The 20,381-nt window shown below is 45.1% G+C and overlaps 3 protein-coding genes across 3 annotated transcripts; 1 reads left to right on the forward strand and 2 right to left on the reverse strand.

Annotated features, from left to right (window-relative positions):
- Positions 1-2,196: 2,196 nt before the first annotated feature.
- LOC120496702 (granzyme B(G,H)-like) lies at positions 2,197-3,726 on the reverse strand (the record flags this gene model as incomplete). The annotated part of the gene is made up of 4 exons (XM_039697380.1): positions 3,669-3,726; positions 3,189-3,342; positions 2,571-2,712; positions 2,197-2,454 (listed from the first exon to the last, which is right to left on the reverse strand). Coding segments are annotated over exons 1-4 (612 nt in total), but the record flags the coding sequence as incomplete, so codon positions are not given.
- A 4,267-nt stretch (positions 3,727-7,993) lies between these two features.
- LOC120496695 (olfactory receptor 10A5-like) lies at positions 7,994-8,973 on the forward strand. Its single transcript, XM_039697369.1, has one exon. It carries the CDS (start codon positions 8,023-8,025, stop codon positions 8,971-8,973), a length of 951 nt encoding a protein of 316 aa, XP_039553303.1. The 5' UTR covers positions 7,994-8,022.
- A 3,519-nt stretch (positions 8,974-12,492) lies between these two features.
- On the reverse strand, positions 12,493-15,365 carry LOC120496694 (olfactory receptor 4D1-like). Its single transcript, XM_039697368.1, has one exon. The coding sequence runs from the start codon at positions 15,220-15,222 to the stop codon at positions 14,233-14,235; it is 990 nt and encodes a 329-aa protein (XP_039553302.1). The 5' UTR covers positions 15,223-15,365; the 3' UTR covers positions 12,493-14,232.
- Positions 15,366-20,381: the final 5,016 nt, after the last annotated feature.

Consider the following 20,381-nt stretch of genomic DNA (forward strand, 5'->3'; position numbering starts at 1 on the left):
AAGCCCACCAATAAATCCTCCAGAGCACAGTGGCATTGCCCCTTACCCTGTGTTCTAAATAGGCCATGGGCTGCTGTAACATCTTGGAAACAATCAACTGCATTTTGAAGAGCCGCCTGACGTCCTGCATCTCTCATCTCAGGCTCTTGCTGTCACGCATCTCACAGTTTCACCCCTGACAGAACACTTTTGATTTTCCTCATTTCTCGTGTCTTTTCCCAGGCAGGCAGCTCTGCTGCATCCCAAGTCCGCTGGCAAGCACAACCCTGTGACCAGGGCAGCTGGGAGCATTTCAATGAATAAAAAAAAGGGATGGGTGTGACTGGAGTGCCCAAAAAACAAAGGAAATAATAAAGGAAACTAAAGTGAAAATAAAGGAAAATATTTTCCTTTTAAAAAAAGAAAAAATGCACTAAAAATAAATACATAAAAACAAAAACATAAGCTGCACACCGTAGGGAGCTCCTCCAGAACGCAACAAAATTAGGCAAAGGCAAATATAAAGGACAGGGAACCAATGAACAAAGAGAAACAGAAACAATACCTTATATAGAACACAAGATTAACCAATCAGAAAGCAGTATTCATAACATAACCTTCTAAGGAATAACTTAATCTGCATAACTGCTCCCATCATTCCTTTCTTCCCACCCTAAGTTGTTTACACTTTTCAGGGCCTGAAGCAATAAAGTGTCCTTGAATTTCAGGCCTGGAGGGATTGTTTTGTCTGCCCAAAATGTGAAGACAGTGAATACCCTATATGGAGTTTAGAATTCTACAGTATGCAGTACAGGATTTGAAAAATACAAAACTAAAATCCTAAGGCATCATGGCACACACTGGCTACATGAAAGGGAAGAAAGTGCTGCACCTAGAGAGGGCTGGAATTTGGGTGGAAAGGGCTTTTATGGGGTGGCAGATCAAAGACAATCTGCTGCAGGACTGGATGGAAAGTGTAGAGTGGGCATGTGCCAGACTGTGGGCACCCCTTGATCCTTTCAGGCCATGTCCCCATCCTCTTGACACCCAACTCTGAGCTATTTATATGCATTTATGAGATTCCCTCTCATTCTTCCCTTCCTAGATTGAACAGGCCCAGCTCCCACAGTCTTTCCTCATGAGAGATGCTCCAGTCCCTTGATCATTTTGTGGCCCCAGCTGGACCCTCTCCAGCAGCTCTTTTTCTTCCCTGTTCTGAGAGACCTGGCCTGGACACAGCACCCCAAGTGTACCTCACCAGGGCCGAGCAGAGGGGCACAGTCCCCTCCTAGACCCTCTGGCCACACTCTTCATAATGCACCTCAGATCCTTTTGTCCCTCCTGGTGCCAAGGGCACACTGCCAGCTCATGGGCACCTTGTCACCCACCAAAACCCCCAGGTCCTTCCCTGCGGAGCTGCTCTCTGGCCGGTCAGACCCAGTGGGGTTATTCCTCCCTAAATGCAGGACCCTACACTTGTCCTTGCTGAACCTCTTTAGGTTTCTCTCTGCCCAAATCTCCAGCCTGTCAAGGTCCCACTGAAAGACAGAACAGCCTCCAGCTCTGCATGATCAGCACAATTGCTGAGGGTACATTCTGTGCCTTTTTAGATAAATGATCAGAAAAACAAAAAATCTGAGAGAAGGGCAACCGTTCCTCACACAAGTGATGAGGCTGGTCTCTGCAAGACTGCTTTTGCCTCAGCCATATTTGACATTTTCTATCCCACCACCACACCACAAGGGCACCTCCTGGCCCAGGCAGGTCTGCTCAGCTGATCCAGTGGGAGAAAGTTTCCAGTTCTACCCACAGGCATTTTACAGATGTAAAGACAATGCTTCATTTGGGGTTCAATGAGATTGAAAGGGAGACAGGGCGTAAACAGGCTGGCTGGTCTTTAGTCTAAGCATCCTAAGAGGCTTTCAGATTGGTACTAGAAACCCACCTGGTCTCCCCTTGCATGTGAAGATGCCTCTGTTTCTGAAAGCCTGGATAAATGTTCTGTACAGGCTGTGCCTGCTGGCTGGACTGCAAGAGGCTGATGGAGACAAGCTGTAAACAGGCTGGCTGGTCTTTAGTCTGTCTAAGCATCCTAAGAGGGTTTCAGTTTGGTACTGAAAACCCACCTAATCTCCCTTTGCAGGTGGAGATGCTTCTGTCTCTGAAAGCCTGGATAAATGTTCTGTACAGTAGCTTGCAGCCCAGAAAAACACATACCTGGTAAGATGCTTTTTTACGGCATTCATCACCAACACAGATCATGGACTGACGCTGGTAGTCACTGGAACTCTGCTGACATATTTTCTCCTTTTGCACCTGCAGTTTCACCTCCCTCAACACATTACTCCCGTTTCCTTTGTCAGATGTCAAGCCCCAGCCAGACACCCTACATAAAGCTCCTTCTCTCAGATGTTCATTTCTCCTGGCAATGGAGATACATTGCACATTGTCGTTGATCTTGGCCAATGTCTTCAGCTGTCAGGCAGAGAGAACACGGGGTTAGAGCCAGCGAAGGATTAGCAGCAAGTTCAGAGTTTGGGGAGGTGACCACGGGGAGATCCCTGAGGAAGGAAGGATGAGTTGGACCATACCTTCAGCAGCACAATGTCATTTTTTAAGTCATCTGGGGAATATTCAGGATGGATGACCCATTGTCCAACACGGATCTTCTGCTGGCTTTGCTCGCGGCTGGTCACGTCGTGGGCTCCCAGAATCACAGTGACCCTCACTGTCCTGCCAGGAAACACCAACACCCAAACACCCAGCTGCATTGACAGGGACACAACCCGCTAGGGCAGTGGAGGAGGCAGGTGGTGGGAGAAACCTCCCCAGAGCAGCTCCCAGAAGTTGTCCTCTCTCACCTGGGTTCCTTGCCCAGCCCAGCTGTGGATCCCTCACCCCACACTGACACAGGTGCGAGCTGCCCCTGCTGAGGACAAAGGGAAGCAGGGCAGGGGGACCCTGGACCCCTTCTCCAGCAGCAGCTCTAAGCCATGGGATGAACCATGACCCTGTGAGCATTTCTGTCCCCAAGGTCACTCAGCCCCTGGCAAACAATTCCTGCACTCAGAGAGGAGAGCTCAGCTCCAGAGATCCCTGCTCTGCCTGAAGAGATATTGGCCAATGTTTCAGCCCAGACCAGGGCTGAGGGCCTCTGGGACTATGAAAGACTGGAAGAAATTACCTTTACAAGAAAGACAGGGTCTTACCCTTCTATATCCACACAGTGAGCTGCTGAGAGCACTGCGTCTGGGCGAATCAGGAACCCTCCACAGTAACCAGTTTGGGAGTTATTTTTAATTTCTAAATGAGCCATGTAGGGCCTGGAGTGGGGCTTAACTTCCCTTCCACCAATGATCCTTCCTGGAAGAGAGATGGGAAATGTTAATATGAATGTTAAATATAAATGTCAATGTGCTGCTGTTTCCTGTCAAGTTTGGGGCTGCATGAAAGGAAAGGGTCATCCTCTAATGCCATGTGCCAGTGATCCCAACAACTCTCCTTCCTGGGGCTGTCCAAGGCATTGCTGGGGAACAATGGAGAGAAAGGCTGAGCTGGGAGATGAGAGGACAGAGGAAAGTAGGAGAATAGAGATAGGAGAGAAGGTGAGGCAGGAGCCTTGCCGGAGATGGACTACTCAGTGTCCATCTGTGTCCTTGCATGTCCAAGTCCCATCTCTGTGTACTCACCAGCCCCAGCCCAGGGCAGAAGGACAAAAGCATTTGTGAGCAGAAGGAGCAGCAGCATCTCCCACCAGTGCTGGCATTGCCCCTTGCCCTGTGTTCTAAATAGGCCATGGGCTGTAGTTCCTGTCCTGGGGATCCTCCTGAAACCTGGTGAAAGGTGTAATTTCAGAAATAATGTGAGATCTGGAAAGTTCACATGAATTCCACCCTTAGAGTGTTTTTTTCCTCTCTGCTGACCACACAGGTCAGCACAGGGGGATTGGCTCAGGAGATCACCAGCATTTGCCTGCCATCAGATGGCTAACAGAAATGAAACCTGTGTTTGCTACCCTCTCTTGTGTGGATAAGAAGCAAGTTCTGTGAAATTAAAATATTCAGTCATTGAATGAAGAAACTTCATTTCCCCTCTCACTTCAATCTCCTTTTTATCATTGACCCCTTTGCCTTTGGTGGAAATTTGCTCCTCATCCTCTGGTTCTCTTATGAGCCTTTTCCCACACCATGCATCTCTGACCACAGCAGGTGGTGATGCTGCTCACAGCTCTCTGCAGGTTGGTACCAGGTACAGATTTAATTCCTGCAGTTCCAGACAAATCTGATTTTTATTTGATTGGATCTTTTTTCCTATGCAATGGGGGAAGGGAAGGGAAGGGAAGGGAAGGGAAGGGAAGGGAAGGGAAGGGAAGGGAAGGGAAGGGAAGGGAAGGGAAGGGAAGGGAAGGGAAGGGAAGGGAAGGGAAGGGAAGGGAAGGGAAGGGAAGGGAAGGGAAGGGAAGGGAAGGGAAGGGAAGGGAAGGGAAGGGAAGGGAAGGGAAGGGAAGGGAAGGGAAGGGAAGGGAAGGGAAGGGAAGGATTCACAGTTGACAAGCAGTCACTAAAAATCGAAGAATGAAATGTGAGTGGCTGGAGTTGAATGAAAACTCTCCCAGCAGAGGCAGCACTGCCCCTAAAGGCCCCAGTCCAATTAACAAAGGCAGCATCAGGCTAATTCTGCCCTTGGAGTCACACATCCCTTGATACTTCCAGCTGCTGCTCAGACCTTTCGGGTTAACAATGAGTCCCCAGCTGGTGAGGATGCAGAGTTCACAGCCTTGGGCATGGAAGAGATGAGATGCCTGTGTGTGGAGGAGTCCCTCTGGTCCCACTTTGCAGACAGTGAGGGAGGGCTCCATCCAGAGCAGCATTTCAGTGCTGGTGTAAGGATGTTTGCCTGCCCACAGAGGGAGCACAGCTCTGAACAGCCATCCCTAACAGCTCTAAAATCAGATTAAATCAACCCCACCTCTAGGGGATTTAGGGATTTCAAGAGACTCTATTTAAGCAGCAGAGACAGCTCAGCTGTTCCCTTCATGGGCGAAAAATAGAGATGCATTGAGGCCTCTCAGCTTTCAACTGAGTTGAAACAAATCTAACAAATTCCTTTTCTTCCTCTCTGTGAGACAAGTCCTTGGATGACTTTCTATGGTATATGCCATGTGCTAATGTCAACAGATTGTTCCATCTGCAGCAGAAGAGCATCTGCATTTAAAATAATTTTAAATAATTTTAAAATAATTTAAATAATTTAAAATATCTTTTAATCTGCAGTGTAAGCTGACAGTAGGACTCATCAGCACGACACCATCCCTAATGCAAGAAAACAAGGGAAATACTCCTATGAAAATTTGAATGACCCATTTTGGAGGCACTGGATGGCAGAATTGCTGCAGGTAGGACACTTTGCTTCAAAATCTTTATTGTGAATGTATAAAGAAAATCCAAGAAAGAGCTAAGGACAAAACTTATTACAAAAAAGAATTTTACTCTTTTTTTACACAAATTACATAAACTGAGGGTTGTTTCTGAGAGGTGTTCTGAATTAGAGAATAAAAGGTGAACTGTCAGTAAAACATTGGCTGCTGTGAGTGCTGTTGACTTTAATAAAGAGCTAATGATCACAGCAATAGTCTAAACCTTTCACTTGGGCTTGGAGGGCAAAATTAGGTAGTTTCCTCTTCAGCTACATGGATCTAAGAAGTTAAAACCAGTGTGAATGTGTGCTGTCAGAGACTGCAAGGAATTTTTCATGTCATTCTCTATCTGTCATGCACAGGCTCTATTGAGATACCACTCCAAAAGTGTTCTTTCATCCCTGTGTTAATGGAAAGAGCCAAACCCAGAAAGATCCCTTCAAAATATATCAGAGCACCAAATGTCTGAGAATAGTGGGATTTTCCTTATTGTGCTTGTGTGTTAGAGTCATCTGTGGTGCCAGGATCCACAGCTTTGTGTTCATGTCAGAAAACCCAGGGGCAGAAGATGTCCTGTGTGAGTCACAGACACAGCGGTGTCACCGCGTTTCTCCTCACAGAGAGAAGCAGGGCACAGTTCTTCCTAAGAATATTTCTGGGTTTCACATTCCCTGAACCTCAGAGAAAGGAAAAACAATTCTTATCTCATTTGCCGTGCCTGTGTTTGTGCCAAAGTAGACTGCAATATGGAGATTGTTCACCCAAAGTGTTTTGTTTCCTTGGCCAGGTGTGTGTGAGAGACACGAGATTCTGGGCAGTGGTGAACAAAGTTGGGTGCTTAGCAAATTCAGTTTAGATGAAATGTAATATAGTATAGAATAATGTAGTATAATAAAGTAATTAATTAGTCTTCTGATAAGATGGAGTCAGGTGCATCATTCCTCTCCCTCGTCAGGGGCAAAAATATCATCTATAGAGCAGCCCAAGGGGTGGCTGGGGGTGGCAGAGCTGGGGACTGCTCTGGCTTGGAGCTGTGTCCTTCTCTGTGTGCCAGCTCTGCTGGTTGGTGTCTGTGTGTACAGAGCCAAAGGTGCTTCCCCCTCTGTTCTTGGACACATTTCTGGTGCCAAAATGCATTTTGTGCCTTGAGATTTGCTGCTGTAGGGCAGTGGCTGGTGGTCCCTTTGGTAAGAGATGCTTAGTCTGAAGGATACAGAATTAACCATCCTTTCTCCCCTGTGACAGGCTGATCTCTTCTCTTTGAGTGCCTCAGTTTCCCATCCTGGACAGTGAGAAAAAAGAGCTGGTCCAGCACTTTGTGAACATCCCTCACACAGAACCCTCCTCAGGGGAACGAGGCCACGTGAGTCATGAACAGATGGTCCTGTATTGTATTTGTGGGGTTCCCAGACAAAGGCAGGAATGATGAATGTGACTCCATGTTCTCAGAAGGCGAATTTATGATTTTACGATCCTATATTAAATTAAAGAACACTAAGCTATACTATACTAAAGAATACAGAAAGGATACTTACTGAATGCTAAAAAGATAATAATGAAAACTTGTGACTTTCTCCAGAGCCCCGACACAGCTTGGTCCTGATTGGCCAAAGAGTGAAAACAATTCACATGAAACCCATGAAACAATCTCCAAACACATTCCAAAGGAGCAAAACACAGGAGAAACAAATCAGAGAATTATTGTTTTCCTTTTTCTCTCAGACTTCTCAGCTTCCAGGAGAAAAATCCTGGCCAAAGGGATTTTTCCAGAAAATATGACTGTGATAGTCCTGAGCTTCACCCTCTGCCCTTCCTCACCATTCCTTATGGGTAGCTCTGCCTCGAGTTATTCCTCCTTCCTTTGCCTGCCTACAGACAGGATTTTTGTTTGGTTTGCTTTGGTGCTGATTTCTTTGCTCTGTGGGTGTTTTGGTGGACAGGAGTTGGCTTAGGTCTTCCCTTCCCAGCTTCTCCTTGCTCCAATTGGGAGTGCTTTCCCCAAAGCTGGGCTCGTGGGAGGATTTCTGTCCCCCTGGCAGCTGGGGATTGATGTGAATGTGAGCCAAAGCCTCCCCCAGCCTGAACTTCCCTGGCTGCCATCTGAAGCTGAGTTGCTCTGAACTTCAGATGTCCTGGAGGAAGGCTGCCTGACCTGTCAGCCTACTCAGGAGGAAAAACAGAGTGCAAGGAGCATTGCCCACTGCTCCCCAAGGTAGCAGAAGGGTTTTTCTTTCTTTCTTTCTGTAGTCTGTGGGTATCTCAGTTGTCACCTGGGTGTTTCCCTGACTGCAGGAAGCACCTGTGGGAGCAGCTGGGAGCACAGAGCTGACATGTGGGTGGAGAGCAGATCCTCAGCAGCTAACCCTGCAGCCGTGATGGAGCCACCCCTTCAATGCCAGCTCCTCTTGGTCAAAGGCTTGGTGACACCACCAGACAATGACACTTGGAGGGCACTGGCACCACGCACTTCCAGACACTGCCTTCTCAATGTGCTCAGCCCAGCCTGCTCTAGACTTCCACCCTTTGATCCAGGAGCTCTCCAGGCATCCCCAAGAGGCTCCTGGTTTGAAGCACTGTGATCCTGGTGCAGTGAGTACAGCTCTGACAGTCTGTCTGATTCCTCCCAGATGGAGCCAGCAGAGGAACAAGATGCAGGAAACCACACCCAGCTGACTGAATTCATCCTCTCTGGATTGTCCAGCCGCCCAGAACTCCAGCACTTGCTGTTCTTCACAATCTGCTTCATTTACAGCCTAACTCTCATCGGAAACCTCCTCATCTGCGTGGTCACAGCTCACCCCAGCCTCCACACGCCCATGTACTTCTTCCTCCGCGTCCTGTCCTTCCTGGATATTTCCACAGCGTCAGTGGTTGTCCCCAAGATGCTGGCAAACATCCTGTCGGAGGACAGGAGCATCTCCTACCTGGGCTGTGTCGCCCAGCTCTACTGTGTGGTGTTCCTGGCGGCCACTGAGTGGTACCTGCTGGCAGCCATGGCCTACGACCGCTACGTGGCCGTGTGCCGCCCGCTGAGGTACCCTGCCATCATGAGCCCCAGGGCCTGCCTCTCCCTGCTGCTGCTCTGCTGCTGCAGTGGCAAGGTCGTGTCGGTGGTGCAGACAGCCTGGGTGTTCGCCCTGCCCCTGTGTGGGCCCAGGAGGATCAACTACTTCTTCTGTGACATCCCCCCGCTGGTGCTGCTGTCCTGCGCGGACACGTCGCGCTACGAGCGGCAGCTGCTCTCAGCCACGGTGCTCGTCATCTTCACGCCCTTCTGCCTCATCCTGCTGTCCTACGGCTGCATCATCTCCAGCATCCTGAGGGTTTCCTCTGCAGAGAGCAGACGCAAGGCCTTCTCCACCTGTTCCTCACACCTTACCGTGGTAACCTTGTACTGCGCGAGTGGGACTTTGATTTACTTGCAGCCAAAATCCAGTAATTCACAAGAGGCTAAGAAAATCTTTGCTCTCATATACACAACTGTAATTCCCACTTTAAACCCCCTGATTTACAGCCTGAGGAATAAAGAAGTGAAAGAAGTATTAATCAGAGGGATGGCTGTGTTGATGAAGAAATAAAGATTTTCTTGTCCATGAATGTGTGGATTAAAAATCTTATTTCCATTCTTGGTGAGTTCTGATTGTTTACTAGCTATGGGGAAACTACAGGCACAAAGATCTGTTTCCCACTTGTAAATATTTTGTCTTTATTCTTTGCTTCAGAAGCAAATTATTTAGAATTTTTATCTCCATCTCTTCATTAGGAGTACAATATATATATTTATTCTAAAGCAACGTATTTCCCATGTCTAATTCAGGTATTCAGGCTGAAACTCCTCACTTCCATTGCAGGAGTTCTCCTCACCCTCTTACTGAATAAATACTTTTATAGTGAACTTTTCAGGCCAAGCATACACTAATTGGTAGAGACTACATATTTTGCTTTGCCTTTTTTTCCCCTTATTATATATTTTCCATTCCTTCCAGCAGAAAAGAGGCCACTGAATGAAAGGGATAAGGAGATCAGTTCACTTCTTTCACAGCCTTGTGTTTTTCATTTGAGGTGTGAGGAAAATGAAGGAAAGGAAGATGAACTGATGGTCATTCCTTATTCCCAGGAAGAACTCAGCATTTAATGCAGTGCAGTGCCCACACCCTCCAAGCACCACGGAGTCTGAGCCATGGGAAAGAGCATTCTGCAAATCCCAGTTGGAGAAGTTCATCCAGGCTTGGAAAGAAGAGTTTCCAGAAGATTAGCTGAGACAGAGGATTAGCACACAGAGAAAAGGGCTGCCACAGCCTGGGAGTATTTATTTGGGGGGGTTTTGCAGTTTATTCTGGATAGAAGAGGTGCTCTGGCTCGGTGAATAGCCTGGCCAGAGCCTGCAGCACTCAAACTGTACTTTCCATACTGAGGTCAAGCAAAAGAAATCTTCATTACCAGTATGGGCCTTCGAGGTCTCTCTGTTTCATCTGACTTACCTACCTGGCCATAAAGGCAGAAAAGAGCAGTAAAATTGAGTGTAATGTTCTTTTTTTTGGTTTAGTTTTCTTGTAAAAGAGAAAGGCAATGTAAGTCATCTCAGGATGAAGTCATTGCCCGACTTCAGAAACTTCACAACAACGACTTAATGACAAAGCAGTTAATTGCATTTGGCAATGTTGTTTGCTTAGACTCCTCTGGGGAACTTAACTTGTCTCTGTGTTGTGGAAACCCTTTTTTCTTCGTAATTGGAGCACTGGAGAAAGAGTTAATGAAACTTCATTTGCATTTCTACAGACTTTGCTTCTGGGAGCTCATCTACTTTTACCTCTGTAAAAACAGGGAATTTTTTTCTTGTTTTATTATTCAGAAAAATAATACTGAAAAAAGCATTTCTTAAAATAAAAGTTTAATGACTCTAAGTATAATAACAGTAGTGTTAATCACTTTAAGGGACATTGAATTCCAAATGGTTAAAGGTTTTAATTTGCCTCTTTTAAAGATTTTTCCGACTCTGGTCCAAGGAGAAAGAGACATCCAGAATCATTCATCCATTTAAAACAAACATTTTTTATTCTTGCTGCAGTGCCCTCCCACCAAACACTATCAGCAATTTTCTGTTTTTCCTGAATTCATCTCTTCTGTCTCCTGTTTCCACATGTGCACAAAGGATACCCCAAACAGAAACTGAGGTGGTGGGAAACAAGGCAGGTTTTTAGCTGTTGTAAATCAGAATTTCACCTCTAGCAAGGGGCACTGATCTTTGGTCCCTAAGAAACACAGCCACGGGTTTTGCTAGAGCTGAGCTCACACTCAGACCATCCTGTCTCCTCTATAAAAAAGAGAAATTCTGGTTAAATGATGTCATTCAGTGCATCACAGCTTCACAAACAGACCAGGGCAGAAGTTTGTGCCTGGATTCAGCTCCCCAACCCCAATATGTGAACTATTGATTCTAGCATTTTTATGGAAGAATGCATTTTTAAAAATCGTATATGTCAACATTTTAATTTATTTATATCAATTATTTTCAGTCTGTGTGAAGTGGTATTTAATAACTAATTAATTCACTTTTTCTGCCAAAAATTGGTACTGATTTAAATGTCTGTCTTGATGTGGGCTGCTGAGACATTGACATGCTGCCACAGTTTGTGGTTCTGTCAAATCACCTCCTGCCATGGGTGCACTTGATCTCCTTAAGGAAGCTCCAAGAAAACAGCTGAATTAGTCATTAGTTATGTGTTGCTGGTGCAGTGCTTGATTCTTCACTTTAGAACCACATAATGAAGTTTTAGTACTGTTGGAATGTGCTGCTTCTTTAATTCAGCTTATGACATTAAAGGTCAGTGTTGAGTTTTTTATTAGCATTACAAGGGGGTTATCAATATACATGTATCTATGTAGTATAGAATGAAAGGGAAAGAGAGAGAGAAGGAAAGGGAGAGAAAATTGTTTGATATATTGAATTTTTGAATTAATAAGTGATCTGGAGAATTCTAGACAATCGCTTCTAGAGACCACATGGTTCAGAATTATATAAATTACAAAAAATAATAAATACAATAAATAATTACAAATAAATTAATGCATCTTAGAGCTTTAACTAAGCTCTAACTCTTAGCTTTAACTAAGTTAGCACTCCAGAGCCACAGCTGATGCCACAATTCTGTAATTATCACCCCTGGAGCCAGAAACAACCAACACACTGAAGAGATAAAGAAAACTTTATCTAAAGGCTGCAGAGACAAACCCTTCCCCAGTCTGTGGAGCAAACAGTCACCTCTTCCAGCAGGCAGTGAGTGCAGCAGCTCAGGCTGGGTGCAGCTCTGCTGACATTTGGGCAGGCAGAAGGGTCAGGATTTGCAGTTAGAGAAATTAAATATCATCAATTTATGCACACAGCCAGCACAACGAGCCCTGCAGCTCTCCATGGAAGGAAGGAAGGAGGAAATAAAGAATATTGAGAAATGTTTTGTTTTCAAGACGTGACATGAAATTTTAATGTTTGACAAAGCATCAAAAAGGGACATAAGGAGGTTTTTTCTCTTGTTTTTATTACTTTATTTTCTCTTTTTTTCCTTTTATTATTCTGAGTTCTACTTCCTCTTATGAATTTCTCTCCCCATCCATTGTTTATATGTTTTGTGGGAGATTTTTGTGTCTGCTGTCAAGACAGACAGATTTGATTTCTCTATGTAGTATAGAATGAAAGGGAAAGAGAGAAAGAGAGAAAAGAGAGAAAATTGTTTGATTTATTGAATTTTTGAATTAATAAGTGATCTGGAGAATTCTAGACAATCGCTTGTAGAGGCCACATGGTTCAGAATTATATAAATTACAAGAAATAATAAATACAATAAATAATTACAAATAAATTAATGCATCTTAGAGCTTTAACTAAGGCACCTGAGTTAGCACTCCAGAGCCACAGCTGATGCCACAATTCTGTAATTATCACCCCTGGAGCCAGAAACAACCAACACACTGAAGAGACAAAGAAAACTTTATCTAAAGGCTGCAGAGACAAACCCTTCCCCAGTCTGTGGAGCAAACAGTCACCTCTTCCAGCAGGCAGTGAGTGCAGCAGCTCAGGCTGGGTGCAGCTCTGCTGACATTTGGGCAGGCAGAAGGGTCAGGATTTGCAGTTAGAGAAATTAAATATCATCAATTTATGCACACAGCCAGCACAACGAGCCCTGCAGCTCTCCATGGAAGGAAGGAAGGAGGAAATAAAGAATATTGAGAAATGTTTTGTTTTCAAGACGTGACATGAAATTTTAATGTTTGACAAAGCATCAAAAAGGGACATAAGGAGGTTTTTTCTCTTGTTTTTATTACTTTATTTTCTCTTTTTTTCCTTTTATTATTCTGAGTTCTACTTCCTCTTATGAATTTCTCTCCCCATCCATTGTTTATATGTTTTGTGGGAGATTTTTGTGTCTGCTGTCAAGACAGACAGATTTGATTTCATTTCTCACTTGTCACGCTAAGGGAGTTAAACTCAAACAGCTCTAAACCTAAATAATCCTTACAGGTCTGAGAATTTTCTCCCACTAAAGCATTTTCAGAATGCTTTTTTCTCTATCTCAACATTGCTGGTGAAATTACTAATGCAGGAATGTGCAGATGCCATCATGCTGATAGCAATTTGATTTTTTGCCTTTTTTTCTTTTATTTATTCTCTCTATTCTTTGTACGTACATTTGTATCTCTGCAGCCTATTATTGTATTCTAGCTCGTTTTCCCAGTACTTTTACCTGCCCTGATAGGCAGAAAGACAGAACACATTCCAAGGCCCCAATCCTATCTTGGTTCTCCATAGGAATCAGCTCTTCTGGACTTATTTTTATAAACAAAGTTTGGTTTCTGTCTGAGGGGGAAGATTCAGAGAAGGTTGAACTGGGAGAAATTGCATCACCTTTTGTACTCCTAATTGGTGATTTTTGCCAAATATGCTAATTTGCTTAATTTATAGAACTCGGTGGGGGGGAGGTGGGCATTTTGTGGACATTTTCCACACATTTTCCATGTCTGTCACTGGAGGCCTTCTATAAAGACCACTCTTTATATTCCCCCCTATACAAACATTATCTCCAAAGTGTGTGGTTTTATTTGCAGGTTCAGTAAGGCATCAAAGCTAATTTAGAGATCTACACCAGAGTGCTGAAGAGAAGTGAGACATGCTGGAGTGGTTTCCACAGCAGAGAACAAGGCTGACCTTGCACGGTCAGTGCCAGGCTGTTTGTCCTGGTTTAGGGTTTGGTGTGTCATGGAGATGTCTTTGCAGTGATCTATTGCAGACAACTTTTATTGGGCCCTAGACATGGCACCATGCTGCACACTCCATGTGACTGGCCTTCCTAAAGGGATGGGAGGTGAATGTTGTGCCCATCTCACATCTAGAAAGTTGCTGACTTACTGAAGGAGTAGGAATTGTGGCATTCACATTCTCTGAACAGAGAGATGGATAATTCTCTCACCCCGTTTTTTTTCCTGGAGAAGCACAGAGAGAAGAAAGAGAAAACAATTCTTATGTCTACTTACTACTCCTGTTGTTTTTACACATGTGGAATGAGTTAAGAAAATTGTTTACCTGAAAAGATTTAGTAATTAGATTCTGCTGAGGATTGTTTTGTTTCCTTAGCCAGTTAGAAAAAGCTGTGTCCTAACTATCTGGAGACAGTCACAAGTTTTCTTTAGCATGTAGTTTAGTATAGTATTAATGTAATATAGTAGAGTTTAATAAAGCAATTGTTCAGCATTCTGAATCAATAGAGTCAGATACCAATCATTCCCAGAGTCGGGGGCACCCTGCATTCTTCTGTACAGGAATACCAGTCATGAACACAGTTTTGTCATGGGAGCACCAGATTTGATGTCTTTGGATCTACTGTCTGCTCTGGTTTCTGTTTTCCTGCTGACAGAAATATTTTCCCCAGTGTTCTCCTGATGGCCTTTTTCATCTCAGTGTTTCTGAGTGTGTAGATCATTGGGTTTAGCATTGGAGTGACCACAGTGTAAACAACAGAGACCACCTTGTCCCTTGGGTATTTCTTGTAAGGCTGGGCATAGGTGAAGATGCAGGGGATGAATATTAAACTCACAACAGTTATCTGTGTTCCACAGGTAGACAGAGCTTTTCGCTTCCCTTCTGTGATGCACGTCCTTATCTTCAGCAAGATGACGATGTAAGAAATAATCAAGATTACAAAAAGGCTGATGAGGATCACTCCACTATTAAACACCATCTGTAGCTCAGCCTTGCGAGTGTCACTGCAGGCCAGTTTGATGACTTGAGGGACGTCACAGTAGAAATTGTCCAGTACATTGGGGCCACAGAATGGCAGCTGGAGAAGAAAACCAGTTTGTGTAATAGAATGAAGAAATCCACCCAGCCATGCAGCTGCCACCAGCCCTGTGCAGGTGCTCCAGTTCATGATGGACAGGTAGCGCAGGGGCTCACAGATGGCCACGTACCGATCCACCGTCATTGCCAGGAGCAAAAATGACATTGCACCTGCAATGAAATGGAAGAAGAACATCTGCAGGAAGCACTGGTTGAAGGAGATGACTGTGTGCTGGGTGAGGAGGCCTGACAGCAGTTTGGGAGTGTTGACTGAGGAATCACTGATGTCAAGGAAAGCGAGGTTGGCCAGGAGAAAGTACATGGGGGTGTGGAGCTGGTGATCCACAGCCACAGTGGCAATGATGGTGAAGTTCAGCAGCCAGGTTATTACATAGATGAGGAAGAAGATCACATAGAGGCAATACTGCAGCTTGTGGCTCTGTGTCAGGCCCAACAGGACAAATTCTGTCACAGTGGTGGTCATGTTCTTTGATTCCATTCTTTATCCCTGCACAAACAAGAGAAATAAAGATGACTATAAACGTGTGTTGGACTATAGATTATTAAAACACAAAATCATACAATAATTTACGATTAATCCAGAAGGGATTTCTGGAAGTCATCAAATCTCACAAACTCTGTGGACTGTTGAAGTATGTAACCAGTCTTATACGGAAGAAACAAAACAAAGCAAAACAAAACAAAAAAGACCAAAACAAATTCTTACATTCAGTGAGAACTTAGGATGTTCCAATTATTGTCTGTTGCCTTTCATCTTATTGTTGTACACCTCCAGGAAGGCTCTATCTCCTCTGTATCCTCGTCTTATCCGCTAGTTATACACAGAAATCAGGTTTTCCCTTAACCTTCTCTTCTGTATGGGTGAACAAACCCAGTTCTCTCAGCCTCTCCTTGAATGTCATGTAATCCAGCCCAGTGATTACCTTGGAGGCCTCCAAGGAAGTCAGTCCAGTGTATGTATGACTGTCCTTCTTGTCCTGGAGTGCTCTGGTCTTTACCCAGTCCTGCACTGGGGAGGGGTGGGATCATTTCCCTGCACTAGCTGGCCAGACCTTTGCTGGCAGAGCTGAAGCTGTCACATTCTACGACAGAGGAACACATTCCCATCTCCTGTTTGTCTACCAGAGTCCTTATCTGTGGAAGAGGTTTTGCAGTGACTTCTGTGAGCCAGAGAGAAGTTTGAGAAGAGGATCCATGTTTACCCCTGAAAGAATTTCCTACCAAGGTTGCTGACATAGAAACCAAGAAAGAAAGCGGGATAAATAAGAGAAACTTCAACTGCCTATTCCAATGAGCACTTTATCTCTTGTGATCAATGAGTAAACTTATGAGCTTTGTAAGAATGTACAAAAAGGAGGCAGGATATAATAAAACTGGGTTTGAAGCCTTCTGAAAATGGAGTGTTGCTTTGCATTGTCTCCATCTCAACTATGACAGTTACCTACAAAGCTGCTTCCTGGACAGGCCCCTAGCCTCCACTGATTGCACAGGCTTGTCTTTTCCCAGATACAAAATGACATATTTACTTATGTCAGACTGTAATGTTAATGCCAACCTTTTTCTCCAAACTGTCCCTGCAAATACCAGCCCTGCCATCCGGTGTACTGACTGCTTTCCCCATTTTGCTGTCCTCAACAGCTCCTATCACCACACGAGTTTGTGTAAAGTCCCTCTCTATTTCTCTTGTAGGCCACTTCCTGATATTGGAAGGCTGCTGAATGGTTTCCCCAGCGCTTTCTCTTCTCTCCATACATTAAATAACCCCAGCTCTCTCAGACTGTTCTCACAGGGGAGGAGCTCCAGCCTCCTGACTGTATCTGTGGCCCTCCTTGGATCAGGAGGTGCATGGTCCATTTGTGCAGGTCCATGTGCTCCTTCACTTGGGGCCCCAGAGCTGGGCACTATTCTGCAAGTGGGGTCTCAGGAGAGGGGAGTTTTGGGGCAGAATTATCTCCCTGGGCTTGCTGGCCATGCTGCTTTTGATTCAGCCCAGGGTATGCTTGGTTTCTGAGCTGTGAGTGGACATTGAGAGGACATATTGAGCTTTTCATCCACCAAACACCCTCAGGTCCTCCTCTGCAGGGCTGCTCTCAATCCATGCACTGCCCAGCCCTGGGATTGGCCTCACCCATGAGCAGGACCCTGTGCTTGGCCTTGTTGAACTTTCTGAGGTTTGCCCCAGCCCACTTCTGTCCTGTCAAGGCTCCTCTGTGTGGCATCTGCTCCCTCTACATCCACCACAGCACTCAGCCTGGGAAGCAGCACCTCTGCCTGGAATGCACCTCACCTAAAGCAAGGACCTGCAAGTTAGGCTGAGCTGAAGCTTATCCATGGAGCTGCAGGGGCTCTCCGTGTAAATACAGACAAAAGAGTCACCCACACAGGACCTGCTGTCCCCAGTCCTCCACTCCCACCGCTGGGGCTGGCTGTAAGTCCACATTGCCCAGGTGATCTGTGCACTAAAAAATAAGTCAGGACAGGGGAGGTGGCTGTCTCAGCTCCCATCAGAGTTAGGGAGTCTGCAGAGGGAATGTGCTCACCCTAAAGTCAACATCACTGTGGCCAGGCTGTTCCTCCTTGGTTCCATGGACAGCTCAGTCTCAACCCCAATTTCTTCCCAAGTTCTGGCCTTCCCTTATGTTAGATTATTATGAAGATCTCTGCATCACAGTCCTTTTTCAAACTTCTTTTTCAGCCAGATAAATGGCATGAGTTGAAAATCAGTGTCTCAAGTTTTAGAAAAATAATGTTGTAATTTGTGAATTTGGAGACACTGTGGGGGAGTTCTAAGAGAAGAAGGCAGCTGCTCACCTGCACCCACAGCCCAAGATGACTGAGCCATTTCCCTGATAGGAAGTTACCTCTACTTAGCTGCTGAAACAAAAATATAATTTCTTCTAAGAAAAAAACACATGCAGAATAAACCACAACTTTTTTTTTTCCTCTGTAAACTATCCCCCAAATGGAATTTCAGAGAATTGTAGAAATGAGATGTTTCTGCAAATTTCCATTGCCTTTGGTGAATACTCTGCAGTATTCATTTTTTCCCATCACAGTTTCCTCCTTAGTGTCAGTGAGTAATTCCATTTTAAATCCCTATATACTTAATCCTATTTTCTGCTTGAAAATTGCAGGGTTTTTTTCACAGATCCAAAAAGGAAAACCACTTTTGGTAGGAAATCATATTTTCTAACAATCCACAGTTAATACTGTGTACTCTTTGTTCTCATTTCCCATAAAAAAATAGTATTTTCACAGAAACTTGGAGGAGAGAAAAAACAATTTGCTTTCAACTCTAATCCAACCTTTCTCTGTTGCCTCAGTAATCTCCCTAAAATACAAGTAAGACTGAGCTCCAGCAATAACCTGAAATACAGAAATGCTGAGACAGGTATGATTCATGCCTGCCCTCCCTCAGTCCTCTCCCAACACATGGGGAGTGTCTCTGAAGCTGACTCTGTTAAGTAAGATTATGTATTAGAAGTGATAAACAAGCATTTTCAGGTCATTTTCTCTTTCACAGTATAATCATTGCCTCTGGCAGCATGTGGAATTACTCGTCCTTTCAGTATTTTTGGCAGAAAGAGCAAATACCTTCAGCAAACTCCTGTTTCTGTGATCCAACTTCACACAAGCTACGAGATGTCATTCTCAGGTTACAAGATAAAACAGCACAGCCCTGCTCAGAGGAGAAGGATGCAAACCTACCTCCAACAGGACTCCAACGACATTCCCTTATAGGACTCCTGATGCCTTTGTTAAGGGAAATGATGGGATTCAAGAAGAAAGCAAAATCCCAAACCACCTTGCACTTCTGGCCATTCAAAAAAGAATAACAATAATATAATTAGCAAAACTAGATTTTATCACCATGGGGCTAATTAAAAAGTTCTTGTAGTGCTTCATGTCATGTGGATCAGGACCACGTGCAGATGAAGGAACCTTGTGATAATTGGAGCAGAACTAAAATGGGAATTTTCATGGCAGTGTAGTCACTCCTCCCCTTTGCAAGATGAAAAAATGCAAATTACAACTCTCCCAACCACAGACTTGCTGCCTGGAGCTTGTGTTCAACTGTGCTTTGAAATAAAAGTTCAGTCATTGCTACAGGATTGTTCTATCAGTAAAGCCTTCAGGGCAGTGATTCTAAAACCCTTCTCTGCTCCTTTACAAAGTGGATTTTTCTGGTTATACAATAAAACCTTGGTCTGCACATACGCAAAGGAGCACAGATGCCCAGCAGCAGGTAGAGAAACCAGAGAGAAACCTAATCAGAGAAATGGACACTGTGGTCCACCTCTTCCAAGGGCTGTCCCAGGAGGTCCAGCAGCCCCAGGGCTGGGTGTGGTACCTGTTCCAGTGGTCAGTGGGAACAGCTTCGGGGTCAGCTCATACCCTGAGGCACAGGTAATGCCCAGGAGATAAAGCACCTATGATGGAATGGAGGGAGAAAAGCATATCAGATGGTTCCACAATTTGCTAGGGATGTTCAGGGGAGGAACCACACTTGTGTGGCCATGCCCTGCTCCTGCTCAGTGCAGTCAGGATTTCCCGAGTGGGGGATCTCTATTCTGCATGCCCATGTGTGCTGCAGCTGGATCACAGTGCCCACGTGTCCATGGTGCCAGGTGCCATGGGCCTGCTTGGACACACGTGAGCTCATCTTGAGCCCCTGTCAACCAGCACACCCAGGCCCTTCCAGCTCTTCCCTAAGCCTGCAGCACTGCATGGCCTTGTGACCCAGGTGTAGTGTCGCCATGGTATTTTCTGAAAAATCCCTTTGCCAGGAATTTTTCTCCTGAGAAGCCTCAGAGGAAAAGAAAAACAATAATTATCTGCTGCTGTGGAATGCAACAGGCGCATCTTTGATTGGTCCATGTTCGTGTTTCTAATTAATGGCCAATCACAGTCAGCTGGCTCAGACTCGCTGAGAGTCACGAGCTTTTGTTATGATTCCATTCCTTTGCCTTCCTTTCCAGCCTTCTGAGGGATATTTTCTCTCTCTTCTTTTCAGTATAGCATTTTAATGTAATATAATATAATAAATCAGCCTTCTGAAACATGGAGTCAAGATTCTCATCTCTTCCCTCGTCCTGGGACCCTCAAACACACCCATAGTGTAGGACCCAGCACGGGGCCCTGATGAGCCTCCTACCACTGGCCTTGCCCCATGGGTCCAGCCAGAGACCTCTGCAGCCTTCCCACCTCCCAAAACCATCCAAGCTGGTCTGCCAGCCTTCCCACCTCCCAAACCATCCAAGCTGGTGTCTGCCAGCCTTCTCACCCTCCCAAAGCCATCCAAGCTGGTGTCTGCCAGCCTTCCCACCCTCCCAAAACCATCCAAGCTGGTCTGCCAGCCTTTCCTGATTGGGCCATGTTCGTGTTTCTAATTAATGGCCAATCACAGTCAGCTGGCTCAGACTCGCTGAGAGTCACGAGCTTTTGTTATGATTCCATTCCTTTGCCTTCCTTTCCAGCCTTCTGAGGGATATTTTCTATTCTTTTTAGTGTAGCATTTTAATGTAATATATCAGCCTTCTGAAACACGGAGTTAGATTCTCCTCTCTTCCCTCGTCCTGGGACCCTCGAACACAACCATAGTGTAGGACCCAGCACGGGGCCCTGATGAGCCTCCTA

The sequence above is a fragment of the Passer montanus genome, unplaced genomic scaffold, assembly GCF_014805655.1.
Source record: "Passer montanus isolate IOZ18808 unplaced genomic scaffold, ASM1480565v1 scaffold117, whole genome shotgun sequence".
Classification (NCBI taxonomy): Eukaryota; Metazoa; Chordata; class Aves; order Passeriformes; family Passeridae; genus Passer; species Passer montanus.